Source organism: Dipodomys merriami, unplaced genomic scaffold, assembly GCF_024711535.1.
Source record: "Dipodomys merriami isolate MVZ:Mamm:240054 unplaced genomic scaffold, mDipMer1.0.p SCAF_918, whole genome shotgun sequence".
Lineage (NCBI taxonomy): Eukaryota > Metazoa > Chordata > Mammalia > Rodentia > Heteromyidae > Dipodomys > Dipodomys merriami.
Genome location: NW_027206533.1, coordinates 10001 through 27166, shown reverse-complemented (window position 1 = coordinate 27166; position 17166 = coordinate 10001). Strand labels below are relative to the sequence as shown.

General features: G+C 47.5%; 1 protein-coding gene across 2 annotated transcripts in view; it reads right to left on the bottom strand.

Annotated features, from left to right (window-relative positions):
* The window catches only part of LOC138821433 (pericentrin-like), a 74417-nt gene that overhangs the window by 50528 nt on the left and 6723 nt on the right, over positions 1–17166 (bottom strand). The window contains exons 4-10 of one of the 2 annotated variants that reach the window (XM_070013642.1): positions 16815–17166; positions 14744–14947; positions 6891–7042; positions 6302–6453; positions 5631–5863; positions 3488–3650; positions 2792–3004 (exon numbers count right to left, since the gene is read on the bottom strand). The exon at positions 16815–17166 is cut by the window's right edge and continues 213 nt beyond it. In XM_070013642.1, coding sequence (XP_069869743.1) covers positions 2792–3004; positions 3488–3650; positions 5631–5863; positions 6302–6453; positions 6891–7042; positions 14744–14947; positions 16815–17166 — 1469 coding nt within the window. Of the gene's footprint in view, positions 1–2791; positions 3005–3487; positions 3651–5630; positions 5864–6301; positions 6454–6890; positions 7043–10951; positions 11041–14743; positions 14948–16814 lie in introns of those variants that run through there. The other variant, XM_070013643.1, reaches the window with a different exon arrangement.

Here is a 17166-nt window from a genome sequence, read left to right as displayed (position 1 = left end):
CACAGGCCCAACTTCTGTATCTGTCATGCCCACATTAATAAAACACAAGGTCTCCAGGAAGGACACCATGGCAGACTACTGGCTGCAGTGAGGGTTTTTGAAAGACCTACCTAGCAGAAAATGGTGAGTCTTCTGACCTCAGGGAAGAGCTAGGATTAGAATCTTGTATCACCTGTTATGCCTAATAAACAAAGAAGGAAGCAAGGGAATGGTCAAACACTCAGTCCTAAAAAGGCCCCACGCACAGAGCCTTGGGAGACAAGGAGACCTGGACAACGAAGGGAAGACACTTGGTTGACTGCACACATTCACACCTGAAGAAGGAAGTCCTGTTCAACACAGCAAGCAGAAAGGAGAGATGAGGCAGCACAGAGGAAGTCAGGAGTAAATCCAAAGGCTTTGAGAACAGGGACCAAGATTAAAAGAACCAAATAAGAAGTTCACCAATGACAATTGGAAAAAGTCATTGAAAGCTGAAGAAAGATGTTTGCCAATGAAAGTTTTATTTTGTTTGTATGTATGTATTTTGTACATATGTTTTTTGGCTGGTCCTCAGGCTTTAACTCAGGGCCTGGACACTGTCCCTGAAGATTTGGTTCTCAAGGCTAGCACTCTACCACTGAGCCATAGTTCCACTTCTAGCCTTTTTGGTGGTTAATTGGGGAGGAGACTCTCAGGGACTTTCCTGCCCAGGCTGGCTTTGAACAATGATCCTCAAACCTCAGCCCCCTGAGAAGCTAAGATGATAGGCGTGAGCCACCAGTGCCCAGCACATGACAGTTTCAAAAAGTTACTACGACTGGAAGAGAATCTCAGCAAGAAGAGTAGCTCAGCAGTACCTGCCTAGCAAGTATTAAGGCCCTAAGTTCAAATCCCAGTACTGCCCAAAAAGAAAAAGAAAACTCATTAACACAGCATCCAGAAATGAAATTAATGTACTTTAGCCTGAAGATAAAGCAATAAAGAAGATACAAATGAAAAAGCCAGACACGACCGAGCAAATCTGACAATGGTGTGGAACTATTTCTAACACATCAATTACACTTATGTTTCAACCATTTCATTTTCAGTATTTATGACTAAAAAAAAAAAAAAACACTAAAAATCTGGCTAGGCACAGTGATGTGTTGCAACTCTAATAACAGTACCTACGAGGCTGAGGCAGAAGGATCAAGTTCACAACCACCCTGGCCTATCTATATGGCCAGATCTTGTCTCAAAATAAAAAACAAGGGGGGCTGGGAAGGTGGCTCAGTGGTGGGAGTGCTTGCCTTGCATGCATGAGGCCCTGGGTTCGATTTCTCAGTACCACATAAGCAGAAAAAGCTGGAAGTGGTGCTGTGGCTCAAGTGGTAGAGCGCTAGCCTTGAGCTGAAGAGCTGAGGGACAGCACCTATGCCCAGAGTTCAGGCCCCATGAGTGACAAAAAAAACAAACAAACAAACAAAAAAAAGATATTAAATCTTGAATTTGAGCCCATGGATGTATGTATATGTTTCAGGAAGTAGGTCTCAATAAGTTCTCAAAGGGGTCAGAAAGTGTGCTGAGGCACACTAAATAAAAGGAATCAAGTTCAAAGTCTAGAACCCAGTAGAGACTAAGGCAACAATTTTGAGGGCTGAAAGGCTTCACCAGGGTCCCCCCAAAATAAATAAATAAATAAATAAATAAATAAAAAATAAAAAACAAAGGGCTGGGGGACGGGGGGCGGGGGGGATGGGAAGGGGAAACAAAGGAGGAGGCTACAATGCTTGATAAGAAATGTACTCATTATCTTGTCCATGTAATTGTAACCCCTCTGTACAGTACTTTCACAATAAAAAATAAATAAAAAATTTAAAAAAAAGGGGGGGCTGGGAAGGTGGCTCAGTGGTAGAGTGCTTGCCTAGCATGCATGAGGCCCTGGTTTCAATTCCTTGGTACCACATAAAACAAAACAAAATATAATTTTTCAAGTGAGCGAGTGAGCTTCCTCAGCTCCCTATCCACCAAGAAGTGAGCAGCCCTCCTCTGCCACACAGTCCAGGCGTGGTGCACTGCCTGAACACAGCAGTTAGCAAGTAACCATGAAACCTCTGAAGCCAGAGCCAAAATAAACCTTTCCTTCTTCAAGTTGTTTTTCTCACACAGGAGACACACATTTACAGTACAATTTTAAGAAGCTCATTTTTTTTTGGTCGGTCATGGGGCTTGAACTCTGGGCCTGGCGCTGTCCCTCAGCAATTCAGCTCAAGGCAAGTGCTCTGCCACTTGAGCTACAGCACCACTTCCGGTTTTCTGGTAGTTTATTGGAGATAGGAGTCTCATGGTCTTTCCTGCCCGGGCTGGCTTTGAACCATGATCCTCATATCTCAGCTTCCTGAGTAGCTAGGGTTCAACACTTTTTGGGGGGTGGGAGGGTTGGTCATGGGGCAACTCTGGGTCTGGGCGCTGTCCCTCAGCTCTTCAGCTCAAGGTTAGCACTCTACCTTGAGCCACAGCACCACTTTCAGCTTTTTTCTGCTTATGTGGTGCTGAGGAGTGGAACCCAGGGCCTCATGCATGCGAGGCAAGCATTCTACCTCTGAGCCACCTTCCCATCCATCCCGGTTCACTGTTCCAGAGGATTCAAAAGCAATACCAGTCAAGAGGATCATCTTCCTCCAGACCACTGTGTAGCAACTGAAGCTACATCCTGCCAGTCACTTTCAAACAAGCCCGGCTCCTTGCTTTCCATGTCTTCACACCTATAACTAGCAAGCTTCTGTGCGAGTTTGGACCCCACCCTCACCTCTACATCCACATTCCTTACCAGCCTCCCTTGCCTCTGCCTCAGCAGCCAAGGCTTCCTTCTGGCTCCACAGGGTGGCATTCTCCTGTCTGAGAGCAGCCAGATCCTGGGCTGCCTGCTGCAGCTGCTGTCGTAGGCTTTCAAGCTCCAGGACTAGCTGCTGCTCCAGCTCCTCCTTTTGGCCAAGTGCCTCCTGAAGATCAGCTTTCTCCACCTTGAACCCTTCAAGGAGGCCTGAGGAAGAGACAGTGTTCAGGCAAGGTGTTGCAATTCACCTGGAGGATGAGAGCCCACCAGAAGCCCTATGGGCGCTAGGAGACCACAGGCAACACTCCTGGCAAGCAGTCACAGGCTGTCTTCCGTGGAGGTGGGGCTATGGAGAAGCCCACACCACAGAAAAGGGTTACACACCAGCGACCCCTATGTTAAGACAGTGTGCAAAGAAACCTCCGTCCCAGGAAGGCTATGGGACGAACACTGAGTGTCAAGGGCATTCCTTTTCTTCAACCCAAAAAGAAGAGGTCAGTGCCAAGAGATGGTGGCCCTTAAATGGCCCTGCCAGTAACCCAGGGCACCCAAGCCATAAATACTTCCCCAAGTACAATTTTCATTAAGGGATGTCAGCGGGCCACACACAGGTGTAGTTTATTCATATACTCTGCTTCTCACGCTTCCTGTAGGAGAGCGGAATCCCTGATGATGAAGTACACAGCTTACTTTGAGCTGTGTGCAGCTCCAGCACCAGCTCAGCCTTGGCGGCGCTCTCCTCTTGCAAGCGTTCCAGCATCTCCTGCTGCTTCTGCACAAGCTGTGCAGTCTCCTCGGTCTTGTGGAGAAATTCTTTTTCAAAATGAGAATGTATCTGACGTGCTTCTTCTAACTGTTAAAACATTTCAGATTGTTTTGAGAAGCAGGAGTGATAAAAGGAATAAGACTGGTTAGAATACATTGCAAACGTGGAAATGCAACAATGAAATCCTTCCCCCACCCCCGTATAACTAATGTAAGGTTAAAAAAAAATAAGTACACACTTTTGAGAATCAGAACTGCAAATTAGAAATAAGCATAGAAAAATAAGAGAGACCAGGCACTGGCCTGTAATCCTAGCTATTCAGGAGGCTGAGATCTGAGGATCACACTCCAAAGCCAGCTCAGGTAGGAAAGGCCATGAGATGCTGATCTCCAATAAACCACCAGAAAACTGGAAGCATGGCTCAAATGGTAGAGGGCTCTCCTTGAGGTGAAGAGCTCAGGGACAGCACCCAGGCCCAGAGTTCAAGCCCCATGAAGAGAAAGTGAGAGAGAGAGAGAGAGAGAGAGAGAAATTACCAGGTACTACCAGGCGCCAGTCCCACCACCACTAGCAAAACAGTAGATGGTATATGTCACCAGGGCCGTCCTACTTCCCCCAGAGCTGAGGGGGCCTTCCTAGACCTCCTTTACTTCCCAGAGCCCAGCTCCACCCACCCTAGCCCTTCTGCCTCCCTCTCTGGCACTTTCAGGCCATCTACAGGGTGAGGAATGCAGATGGGCCTTTGAACTCAAAATACACACTCCTCTACTCCTAGAGTAAAGCACCAAGCCCAGCTTCCCTTGGCTCCCCACTAGTTAGCTCAAAACTCTGGCCTTTCCTGGGCTCAAGATATGTACTGGTCTCTAAGAATATCATTGCTTCTTTCCTGAAAATGTTTCAGAGGACAACTCTTATGCATCTATTGCCTCTCCCCAAACTGGCCACCTCCTCCAGCTTCTATCCTCTTGAACACCCATCTCTATCTGCAGTCAAGGGCCACCACATAACCACCAGCAAACACAGCCTGGCAGGGAGCCCTGTCTGACCCTGACCTCAGTCACAGCCACTACCACATAGCTCTTGTACTTCCCCCAAGGCTCTGCTGCCTTGATAGGGAGGCTCCACCTTCAGCACCTCCCCATGTTACTTCCCTCCCCCCCACCCCCAGCGTGGGGGAAGGTTTTTAATAAGTCGTATAGACCCATGGCAGCCCCAAGGCACTTGCTTAACATCTGCACCATGGGGTGTGGTCCTGCAGAAAAAGATCATAGGAATGAGTTCCATTTAGACCCATCTAGAGACATGGAAAGCACCCGATTACAGGTCAAAGGCTGGACAGGATGCTCATGGGGAGAATGGGGTAGGCAGGCGGGAAGCCCGAAGAAGTATTCTATGTCTCAACACTAAGGGTAGAAAAATTACTTAACACCAATGCCTAACAGAGAAATGCTTATGTTTTAACTGGAATAACTTAGAAAAAGAATCACCTTATTGTTTTCCACATACTCTTATTTCATTCCTATTATAATTGCCTTAAAGGTTCTGAGAGTTAACAAAATCAATTCTTCTTAGTGCTAATCTCTAAATATGAAAACACTGAGTGGAATTGCAATACTGCATGATGTAAAAGAAGTGGTCTGAGATTTTATTTGCCATTCACAGAAAGTTTCCCAGAGAGTAGGAAAGAAAAGACTGGAAGAGAACATGTATGAGAACACAGTTGATAATTCACATGAATAAAAGTCAAGGCCTGAGGTGGTGCCGCAAGTGGTAAAGAACCTGTCTTGTAACTGTGAGATTCTGAATTCAAATTCCAGTACTACTACCTCACTTCCATGCCATCTGACTATCTCACTCCAACAAGACCAGGAGATTTTATTCCCAAATGACCAGAAGAACCTCTGCTCCTTACAGGCTGCAAAGCCTGGCAGAAAATTACAGATAATGCAGTCACAGAACCTAACTGAATGCCTAACAGCCCTGTATCACCGCGTGACTATATTCTGTCAGTACCATGTTGGTGTCTGAAGACTCACGGCCTCCACCATGACACGCACTGGGACTCACCTGTCTGGAGGAGTCTAAGGCCATCTCTAGGAGTCCATCAACAGCCATGCCAAGGCTCTGGTAGAATTTTCTAATGGGCTGCTCACATTCCAGAGTACTTTCCGGATTCAGTAAAAAGCTTTCACAGACATGACTGCTAATTTCAGCCACTGAAGACATCTCTGCTCCTTCAGGCAAAGTTCTGTCCAATCCCAGCAGGATAGTATCAGACCATATTTCATCAAGTGCTGGAGCTAAAGTAAGCAAATACAGACAACTCTTCCTATGAGTGAGTACTCTGACCAGCCTGTGCTCTCCACTCAGTGAAAATAATGACCCAGCCAGAATCTTAGGACCAGCATACACTCCACTTCCTCAAGTGGAGACCCAGCCACAGCCCTAGAAACCAAACACTCCAGACCATAAGCAACTGATTGAGCCACACCCTTAGGACTAACACACACACACACTCACACGCACGCACGCACGCACCACGCACGCACACACACACACACACACACAGCAACCCTCAGGACCAGGCAATTCTACACAGGCCCAAACTTCCCTCTCCCTGAGTTTGGATATAGGCAAGGAACAAAGGTGAGGCCCCTTAGAGCTTCCCCAACCCAGGGGCTTGCTCCCAGCATCCCCAGCATCCCCAGCCTCTGAGGGACTCATCCTGGTACACGCACCTGCTTCTGGGGCTTGGCCTGCTTCTGTGGCACCCATGTGGTCCAGAAAGAGACCCACACGCTCACTAATCCGGCTCTTCAGGGCAACAGCTGCCTTCAGTGTTTCTCCAAACAAACCCAGCAGTCTCCTCAGGGCATCACGGAGTACTTTCCTAAGACATGAACCACAGTCATAAGGCTACTCTGCAGCCTTAGGAATTCCCTGGCTGACTAGCCTGCATACCACAGGGTCCCAGAACACAGAGGACAGATTCCTGACCCGTAACAACCTGGGAAAGGACTCCCAGGCAGGAAGTAGTACTATTACTGGTTAGATGGGATGGGATTGTAGGAGACACAAAGGAAGATAATGTGAAGTAAGTAGGGCTGGTAAAATGTGAAGATTTGGAAAAGTAAACTGGCAAGTATACAGGTGTTCATCACATTCATGACACTATCTCGACATTGAGATATTTTTCAGTAAGAAGAGCACTGTGGCCAGGGTCTATGTCCACCAGACGTAGATACTCAAGGAGAACACCGTGGACCAGGAGGAGGGCAGCAGCAGGGGACCAGCCAGACGGCAGCATGATGCCAGGGACACACTGACCCCTCACTCTCAGACTGGTCCACATCTGCCCGGAGCATGCAGATGAGGGCGGCACCCTCCTGGTTCTCCCTCTCACGCCTCTGCCGCAGCCTCTCGAGCTCAGAGTGGCACTGTTCTACCTCCTGATGCAGGGACAAGACTTGGTCTTTCAGCTGTTGAGAAAAAGTATTGAATCCCAGTTAAAACAATTAGTTAACTGTAGGTTGCTATGGGAAAATTCTGTAACTTTAACAATTATATCTAATAAAAAATGGGCTCCCCAGTGCTGTCTCTCACAGTAACAATGGATCCCAGCAATCTTGTGAAGCTTGGAAAAAGCATAAAGGGAAATACTCCAGCCAGAACCCTTAAATCAAAACATCCCTGAGGGCCATTCACCAGAGACTAGGACTTCACCAACATAAACATGGGCATCCGCCACACAAGAAAGAGCAGAGGAGGCTACAATACAACATCGCTACACACTCTGCAGACTCAAGACCAAGAGCACAGGGAGAAACTTCCCTTGTGGACAGCATGGGGAGGCCATCCTTTCCACAGCTGTTACAGGGCAGGGACAGGCCAACGACTTGCCAACAGGCTCTAGGTTGGGAACAGAGAGCAGAAGCCAAAGGTAAGTGGTCCTTATGGAGAGAGGCCATGTGAAGGGGCCTCTGTGGGGCAGGGAGCAAGCAGGGGCCAGCGAGGAGTCCCACAATAATCTTAGTGTACAAAGAAAACACAGCGCTGGGAAGGAGGTTTAGCAATAGAATGCTTGCCTAGCATGCATGAAGCCCTGGGTTCAATTCCTCAGTGCCACATAAAAAGAAAAAGCCTGAAGTAGTGCTGTGGCTCAAAGTTGTAGAGTGCTAGCTTTGAGCAAAAGAAGCTCAGGGACAGTGCCTAGACCATGAGCTCAAACCCCAGGACTAGCAAAAAGAAATTTAAAAAAAGAAAAAATAGACCAGAGGAAAAAAAGGAGAGTGTGATTATATAACCACCCTACTACAGGAAATCATACCTACCAGAAATACAGTATTAATGGAGGAGAAATAGAAAAACACACAGATTCTGTAAAATCAGTGGCTGAGTCACACTAACACATACAAGTGACTCAAAAATTAAAGAAAACGGAGTAAGTAAAAAATGGGCTGGGGAAGTAACTCAGTGGCCACAGTATGTTTGTGTTAGGCCCTGGGTTCACCCACCATGCTCAGTACTAACAAACAAACAAAACAAAACTTTCTCTCTGAGAGAGATCTAGACAGATGTATGTGTGTAGGGTGTGTACACACACACACACACACACACACACACACACACACACACACACACACGTTAAATAATAACACCAAGAGACAAAGGACAGTGTATACCAGAATGCTCCCAGCACACCAACACGTATACATCCCAGATGGCTCAAGGCAGGGTTATATCCCCCTCCCTGGATGATAGCAAATGACAGTGACCAGGGGTTGACAGAGGACAGACATACTACCGTTTAAGCCACTTTGCTAATGCTTTTTGTCCAAATGTGTCTTACTTCCTGCCAAGTCTACCCTGCACACAGATGTGTGTTTCTGCACCCAACCACTGAGCTTCCCCATAAATGGGATCAGGTATGCACAACCACTGGATGTCAGTCAGAGGAGAGATCTATCTGGTACACACAGCTCTCAGAGATCAATATGAGCTATCTGTAACACACAATGACAACACACGTATGCCTTGATATACAATAATGAAGAATTCAACAACAAAAACAAACCACTCCTGGGGGCTGGGAAGGTGCCTCAATGGTAGAGCGCTTACCTGGCAGGCATGAGGCCCCTGGGTTCGATTCCTCAGCACACATAAGCAGGAAAAGAAATGCTGGAAGTGGCACTGTGGCTCAAGTGGTAGAGCGCTAGCTTGAGCTGAAGAGCTGAGGGACAGCGCCCAGGCCCAGAGTTCAGGCCACATGACCAGACCCCCCCCAAAAAAAACACTCCTTTAAAAAAATGACCAAGGACTGGAACAGACCTTTCTCCATATATACAAGCTGCCTTAATAAGTACATGAAAACAGAGGTAACAAAACTAATCATTAGGGAAACACAAAACAAACCCACAATGAGGTACCTCTTCATACCTACTAGCTGTAGGATGGCAAAAAAAAGGAGAGGGAGGAGAGATGAGGGAGGGAAAAGAAGAAAGAAGAAAAAAGGAAAAAGAAGAGAAGAGAAAGGGAAGAGAGAAGGAGAAGGGGAAGAAAAGAAAGGAGAGAGGAAGGAAAGGAAAAGGACAAGAAAGAAGAAAGGGAAAAGGGTAAGAAAGAAGGAAAAGAAAGGGGAGAAAGAAAAAGGAAAGAGAGGGAAGCTGAAGATGGAGAAGGGAAAGAAGGAAGAGGACAAAGATAAGGAAGAGGAGAAGGGAAGGGCTGGGAAGGATGGAGAAGAAGAGGTGACAGTGACAACAGCAGCAAGCAGGTCATAGATCTGAAGGGTCGTGATCCAAGGCCAGCTCAGGCAAAAAGTCAAATTCTGCCTAACTAAAACAAAAAGGGCGTGCCTCAAGTGGTAAGCACAAAAGTCCCATGAAACAAAAGGAAAGTAAGTATTGATAAGAATAGATTCTAGAGAAAATCAAGCCAGGTGCTGGTGGCACGTACATGTAATCCTAGCTCTACTCAGGAGACAGATCTGAAAATCACAGTTCAAAGCCTACAGGGACAGGAAAGTCCATGCTGCTGTGGCTCAAAGTGTTAGCCTTAAGCAAAAGAGCTCAGGGACAGAGCCCAGGCCCTGAGTTCAAGCCCCACGACCAATCTCCCAAAAATAATCATAATAATAGTAATAATAATGTAGAAAAATCAGAACCCTGTTCAGGACTGATGGGGAAAGTAAAATGGCACAGCTGCTGGAGAAAAGTTTGGCAGAACAGAAAACAAAAAACAAAACAGATACCAAGTAGGCACTGCTGGTAACACACTCATCTATAGGCCTAGCTACTCAGGAGGCTAAGATCTGACCACGGCAATCTAAGATACTCAAAACCTGGGTTCCATCAGCTTTAAAAGGTAAACATGCTTTCTTCCCAAATAATATGTTTTTCTTTTTTTCAGTAAGGCTCACATAAATGAATTAATCCCATTAATGAAATAAGCAGAGAATAACCTAGCAGGCTACAGCACATTTCTCAAGTCAGTACAAATGGCCCCTGTGTGTCAACGACCACAAACAGAAAGGGTGGAAATGCCTCCACTGAGGACCCAGTGCAGAAGGGTAACAACCAACGGGACCTACGGCCTCACGTGGAAGCTGGAGCCCACACAGGCTGGCCCCAGACCTGCTGTTCAAAAGCAGAGCTGTAGGCTCCATTCAGCTGTAGACCTGCCTTCCCTCTGTACCCCTATCCAAGAACAGCTTCACAGCAGGAAAGAGAATGACTTCAAGGAGATGCTGGGGGGGGTGGGGGAAAGAGGGGGGAGTGGGGGAGCAGGCAGTTCTGCAGGTGTGAAGCTGGGTGAGGCTCAGGCTCGGGGCCTCTAGACAGCCATGGCTGGCTATCTGGTAGGCCCTGACTATACTCAACAGCTCCTGCCGCCCATGCAGGGGATCCTACCTTTTACAATCATTTCTATTTCCAGCATGGAAAAAAACTCAGTTCAGTTTATTGTGTTCTAAATGGTAAGGTCAGTCTAAGAAAGGATGTTTTTAAAAAGGCTTTTTTTCCTGTTTTTTTTTAATTCTCAGAAATATAGAAAAAAAAACACATAATTTTGTCATAAAACATAATTGATATTCCTAGAGAAGAAAAAAGGACATACACACATACCCCCCCCAAAAAAAAAACCCAACCAACATGAGAATGAAGATAAACTTGCCAAATAAAGAATTGAAGACATTCAAACATCTAAACTGATTACAGGTTCTCTTAATACTTTCAAAAGTTAACCTATGAACATGGTTAGTACTTATCGATGAAAACAGGAAAAAAGCCCTAAACAATCATGACTGGTCACACCATATCTCATTTCTAGACCCCAGACCTTGCTTAGTGTCACCAGCTCAGACTTCATTAATGAAAAGAAATTAGGCTTACGTTTTGAGAGTTTCTCACAACCAAACTCCAAAAGGCATAACATGAAAAGTAACCCAGCTGCCTCAAGTGTGTGAGCTAAATGAGCCTCTCTAGACAGGTGCAAAGATATTTGTGGCCGGGAGAGGCCACAGCCAAACAGCAAGAACAGCTTGTCCCTGCTATTTTAGGACAACGGTCCTGGTATCCCGAGGAGCACCCTGACAGGGTTTCCAAAATGTCTGCCTGAGAGGAAGTGTTTCACTAGCAGTCATTCTGGCCATCCCGGCAAACCCACCTTCACAAATCCAGGGCACAAGGGAGAGCTGGTCCAATGCATCAAAGCTCTGTGTGAGTCTAGTCTGCACACCCACACGAGGAAGAGAAGGGGCCTGGACTGGAAACACACAGGAACGAAGGAGTAACTGAAGACTTCTTAGGATGGGTTATGGCAATGTCTTAGGGAAGAAGGGTCTGGGAACTGATGCACTAAGACTGGTGCATACCCTACTAAGAAGTGCGATGAGGAGTTTATTTAATTATTCAATTATTTATGTGTCTAAATATACCCCATACCCAAAAAAGTTAACCTAAATAACTATGCAGGACCACACCTCTTCTAGCCAAACTGCTTTGTCTGAGATTAGTGGAACACAAGTATTCTCATGAGACAGCATCAGTCACACACAAATTCAGACTAGGGCAGAGAGGAACAACTGAACAAGGTTGTGCCACACCCAAAAATGGTCAAAATTACTGCACTCAACACAGTTCTCAGGCATACAACAGTCACCACAGATGTCTCAACAGCATTGTGGTGACCCAGAAAACAAGCATGGGTCCTGGGAAGGTAGCTCAGTGGTAGAGCGCTTGCCTTGCATGCATAAGGCCCTGGGTTTGATTCCTCAGCACCACATAAGCAGAAGCCAGAAGTGGCGCTGTGGCTCAAGTGGTAGAGTGCTTGCCTTGAGCTGAAGAGCTGAGGGACAGCGCCCAGGCCCAGAGTTCAGGCCCCACAACCGACAAACAACAACAACAGAAAATAAGCATGGGGCTGGGAAGGTGGCTCAGTGGTAGAGCGCTTGCCTTGCATGCCTGAGGCCCTGGGTTCGATTCCTCAGCACCACATAAGCAAAAAGAAAAAAGCCGGAAGTGGCGCTGTGGCTCAAGTGGTACAGCACTAGCCTTGAGCTGAAGAGCTGAGGGACAGCGCCAAAGCCCAAAGTTCAGGCAGGCCCCACGAACGGACCCCCCCCCCCAAAAAAAGAAAACAATCATGGCTTTCTATAATCCTACCAACTCAGGAGACTGAGATATGATGATCAGAGTTCAGAGCCAGCCCAGGAAGAAAAATCACTGAGACTCTTTTATGTCTAATTAATCTCCAAAAACCCAAAAATAGTGTTTTGATTCAAATGGAAGAGCACCAGTCCCGAGCAGGAAAAGCTAAGGAATAGTGCCCAGGCCCACAGTTCAACCCCCACTGGCACACGCAGGCACCCAAGAGCACGCACATGTGTGTACGTACGTACACACACACACACACACATACACACATACACACACACACACACTCAACATAGAAAAAATTTTCTTCAAAAGTATGTGACAGGGCTAGGAAGGTGGCTCAGTGGTAGCGCTTGCCTTGCATGCCAGAGGCTCTGGCTCTGGGTTCGATTTCCCAGCACCACATAAGCAAAAAGAAAAAAGCCGGAAGTGGCGCTGTGGCTCAAGTGGTAGAGCGCTAGCCTTGAGCTGAAGAGCTGAGGGACAGCGCCCAGGCCCAGAGTTCAGGCCCCATGACCGGACCCAAAAAAAATTTTTTTTAAAAAAGTATGTGGCCGGGCGCTGGTGGCTCACGCCTGTAATCCTAGCTACTCAGGAGGCTGAGATCTGAGGATCGCGGTTCAAAGCTAGCCCGGGCAGGAGAGACCGCGAGACTCCTATCTCCAATAAAACCACCAGAAAACCGGAAGTGGCGCTGTAGCTCAAGTGGTAGAGCGCTCGCCTTGAGCTGAAGAGCTGAGGGACAGCGCCCAGGCCCAGAGTTCAAGCCCCACGACCGACCAAAAAAAAAAAAAAAAAAGTATGTGACACCAGTGGCTCACACCAGTAATCCTAGCTACTCAGGAGGCTGAGATCTGAGGATCACAGTTTGAAGCTAGACCACACAGAAAATTCCCCACAAGACTATTATCTCCAGTTTTTTACCACTCAAAAACCAGAAGTGGAACTGTGGCTCAAATGGTAAGAGTGTTAGTCTTGAGCACAAGGAAGCTCAGAGACAGTGCCCAGGCTGAGTTCAAGCTCTACTCTTCCCGCACCCCCCCCCAACTCTTATCACCTCTATAACAATAAAGTGCATTTAAAAAATAAAAAAAAAAAGCAAGCACACAGCTCTAAGAATGACTTTGAAAAAGCAAGGTAAGCCGGGAACCAGTAGCTCACACCTGTAACCCTAGCTACTCAGGAGGCTGAGATCTGAGGACGAGGCTCAAAGCCAGCCCTCTCAAGTCATGTGCACACATGCTACTTATACAAGTTCATCAGGCAGACCAGGGACTATAGTGTAACCTCGATGCAGGGCCTCTGCACAAGGGAGACCCTGGTAGTGAATGTTCTCCTACACAGATGGACTAGGGCCCATGGGAGCAGGGCAGCAGTCCTTGTAGCCTCCCAAGGATAAAAGGGGTTTCTCAATGCTTTGTTAGATTTTGTCATGAAGCTGCCACATAATTTGGCATTTAGATAAACTCTAAAAAAGAAACTGTAAGGTGTGCAGATTTCCAAAAGTATCTAATCATGCTCTGTGTTAAACCCCATAGCAGCTTGCCCCATAGCATCCTTCTACATTCTTCCCTAGAAACGGCACCAACAACTCAACTGTGGCCTCCCTGCCAATCTCATGCCATTGCCATCATCAGCAACACTTTAGTAGATAGCCTTACACCCGCCTCTCCTCCTTATGCCTCTCATGGACTTAGGTCAACTCATGCCTTGGCCGAAACAGTCATCATCACCAGGCAGGCACTGGTGGCTCATACCTGTAATCCTACTTAAAAGGCTGAGATCTGAGGATCCTGGTTCGAAGCCAGCCAGGGCAGGAAAGTCCATGAGACTCTTATCTCCAAGAAACTATTCAGAAAAAGCTGGAAGTGGTGCTACGGCTTAAGTGGTATAGATTTGGGCACAAAGAGGCGTAGGGACAGTGCCCAGGCCGAGTTCAAGCCCCAGGACCAGCAAAAATGTCATCATCGGCTGGGAAGGTGGCTCAGTGGTAGAGCGCTTGCCTCGCATGCATGAAGCCCTGGGTTCAACTCGTCAGTACCACATACACAGAAAAAGCCAGAAGTGGTGCTGTTGCTTAAGGGATAGAGTGCTAGCCTTGAGCAAAAGAAGCACAGGGAAAGTGCCAAGGCCCTGAGTTCAAGCCCAGGACGGCCAAACAAAACAAAACGGTCATTATCAATCCCTTCTGCATTACACTGTCAAAGTGCCTCTGGGATAGATTCATGTCCCAAGAGTCACTTCTGCCTCTAAGACTAGGCCAAGACTACTCTCCAGGGGCATCCACGAAGGGACGCTGGCAATCCACTTTACAAGGACACCCACAAGGCCTGGATGAGCCAGCACTTTGACGTTGCTCCCCATGGAGCTAGGTCCTCACCCATTGCAGTGGGTCCCACAGTCGCCATGGACCGCTGAGCGCGGCTGTGGTTCTCACAGCATCATGATCAAGGTTTCAAGGTGGCACCCAGGGACTCCATCAGAACATGCGCTTGCGTACCCCATCCCTGTTACACATGGAACACTCACCTGAGCAACCTGTCCCTGTACCTCTGGGGGCTTGGCCAGCTCTATTTGTGACTTCTGTGTCTCAACTGCATGTATATCTCCCAGCTGCTGTGGAGTGGCTTGGCCCTCTAGGAGCAGGACTTCAGTGTCCACCCTGTCCAGGGACGCAACCTTATCTTCCTCTAGCAGGCACCTCTGATGATGCAGGGCAGAAGCTAGTGACTCCTGCCAAGAGAGAATCCCAACCACCTGTCAGCAGTGCACCGGGGCCCCTCTAAGGCCTTGCCACATGTTACTTACAGTTAAATTCTGCCACCAATAAAGTTCAGTCATGTGTTAAAAACATATTTTTGGCTGGGCGCTGGTGGTTTACGCCTGTCATCCTAGCTACTAAGGAGGCTGAGATCTGAGGATCGTAGTTTGAAGCCAGCCAGGGCAGGAAAGTCCATGAGACACCTCCAATTAACCACCAGAAAATAGGAAGTGGCACTGTGTCTCAAAGTGGTAGAAAAAAGCTCAGTGACAGTGTCCTGGCCCTGAGTTCAAGACCCAAGATCAGCATAAAAACAAAAACAAAGGGCTGGGAAGGTGGCTCATTGGTCGAGTGCTTGCCTTGCATGCCTGAGGCCCTGGGTTCGATTCCTCAGCACCACATAAGCAAAAACAAAAAAAGCCGGAAGTGGTACTGTGGCTCAAGTGGTAGAGCGCTAGCCTTGAGCTGAAGAGCTGAGGGACAGCACCCAGGCCCAGAGTTCAGGCCCCACGACCGGACCCAAAAAACAAAAACAAAACAAAAACAAAAACAAACCGCACTTTCATATATGATATGTATTTTTTCTGCTTTCTGAATATTCTATCAGAACTTCATTTTCTTTAAACCAAATGAACCAAGGCCTACTACAGGCTTAGATCTACAGGCCAAAGCAAGTGCCACCCTTAGCGTCTGCCACATGTGACTCAGCCAGGACAAGGGACCCTGAGACAGGTTGTATGTGGCTGAAAAAGTGTATGTCTTGCCTGGGGTCTCCTAGTAGCATCAGACATCTCTGCAAATCAGTTGAGATGAGAGGCAGAAAGAGGGAGAGAGAGATCAGATTCATCCTCGCTGGATCAGTCCGGGTGCAGATGACGCCAGCCTTACTAGCAGGGAGACAGCAACTGGGGTGGCACCTGTTCCAAGGGCTGGCACTCACAACTGTTCACTGTTCTATATACTACCAGAGTAGCGGCATCTACCTCAGGAAGACAGACTCCCATAGGGTAGAAAGTGTGCAGTGTACACACTAAGATGGGTTTTAAATCAGACAGATATGGCCTATTCATGATCACAGATAAATGGGCTCTGCGATGGATGCAGGTCCATAGAGACTTGGCCAGAAATTCTCCTTCCCGCCAAAAATTTCAAGTGCCTGCCATCAGAACCACCACTGCTCTTGAAATGAAAAAAACCTTGATTTCAAGAAATATCAATAAAAGAAAAACCAAGGCTCTGTATGTACAACACAAAAATCAGATCTACTGGGCTGGGAAGGTGGCTCAGTGGTAGAGCACTTGCCTTGCATGCATGAGGCCCTGGGTTCGATTCCTCAGCACCACATAAGCAAAAAGAAAAAAGCCGGAAGTGGTGCTGTGGCTCAAGTGGTAGAGCGCTATCCTTGAGCTGAAGAGCTGAGGGACAGCGCCCAGGCCCAGAATTCAGAACCCACAACTGGACCCCCCCCCAAAAAAAAAATCAGATCTACTTACTGCATACAGAACAGGGAGAGGCTGATGCACATGAGGCACACAGTGCCCCCAAACACATGGAAACTCACTGTTCTGAGTCATCTCAAGAAAGACCAGAGCTGTCAGCCATTTGTGAGGTCCATGGACATGCACACAAACACACACAGAGATGTGAAGACACACAGGTAGACCCAAGGGTACAAGACAGACATGTGCACATGACTTGAGAGTTACACGAAGACTAAGAAACACACACTGACGCAAAGGCATGCACACCAATGCACACACAGAGAAACATGCTATATGCAGCCTATACACACAATGTGCAGATGTGCCCTGGGCCAGAGGAAGGGGCCTTGAAACTCACCTGGGGTACACCTTGCACCTCGATGGTCTGGGCTGTCAGTGGCTCTGGATGTTTAGCACTCGTTGCAATTCTCAGATTGTCCTTTAGAGACTGAAGCTCCCCATCATGTTTCAGCTTAAGCTTCTCCAACTCTTGGGTCAAAATTGCTTGGTGACAGGAGTCCTTTTTCTGCAGCTGTTCCACAAGTTCTACTCGCAAAAGCTCCAGAGCTTTCCTGTGCTCATCCTGAACACTCTGAATGTCAGCCAGGTAACAGGATTCCAGAGCATCCAGGTTGGACAAATGTCTCGTCTCCAAAGCACTAATTTCCGCAGCATGTTTCACATGCAGTTCATCCATATGATTCTCAAAG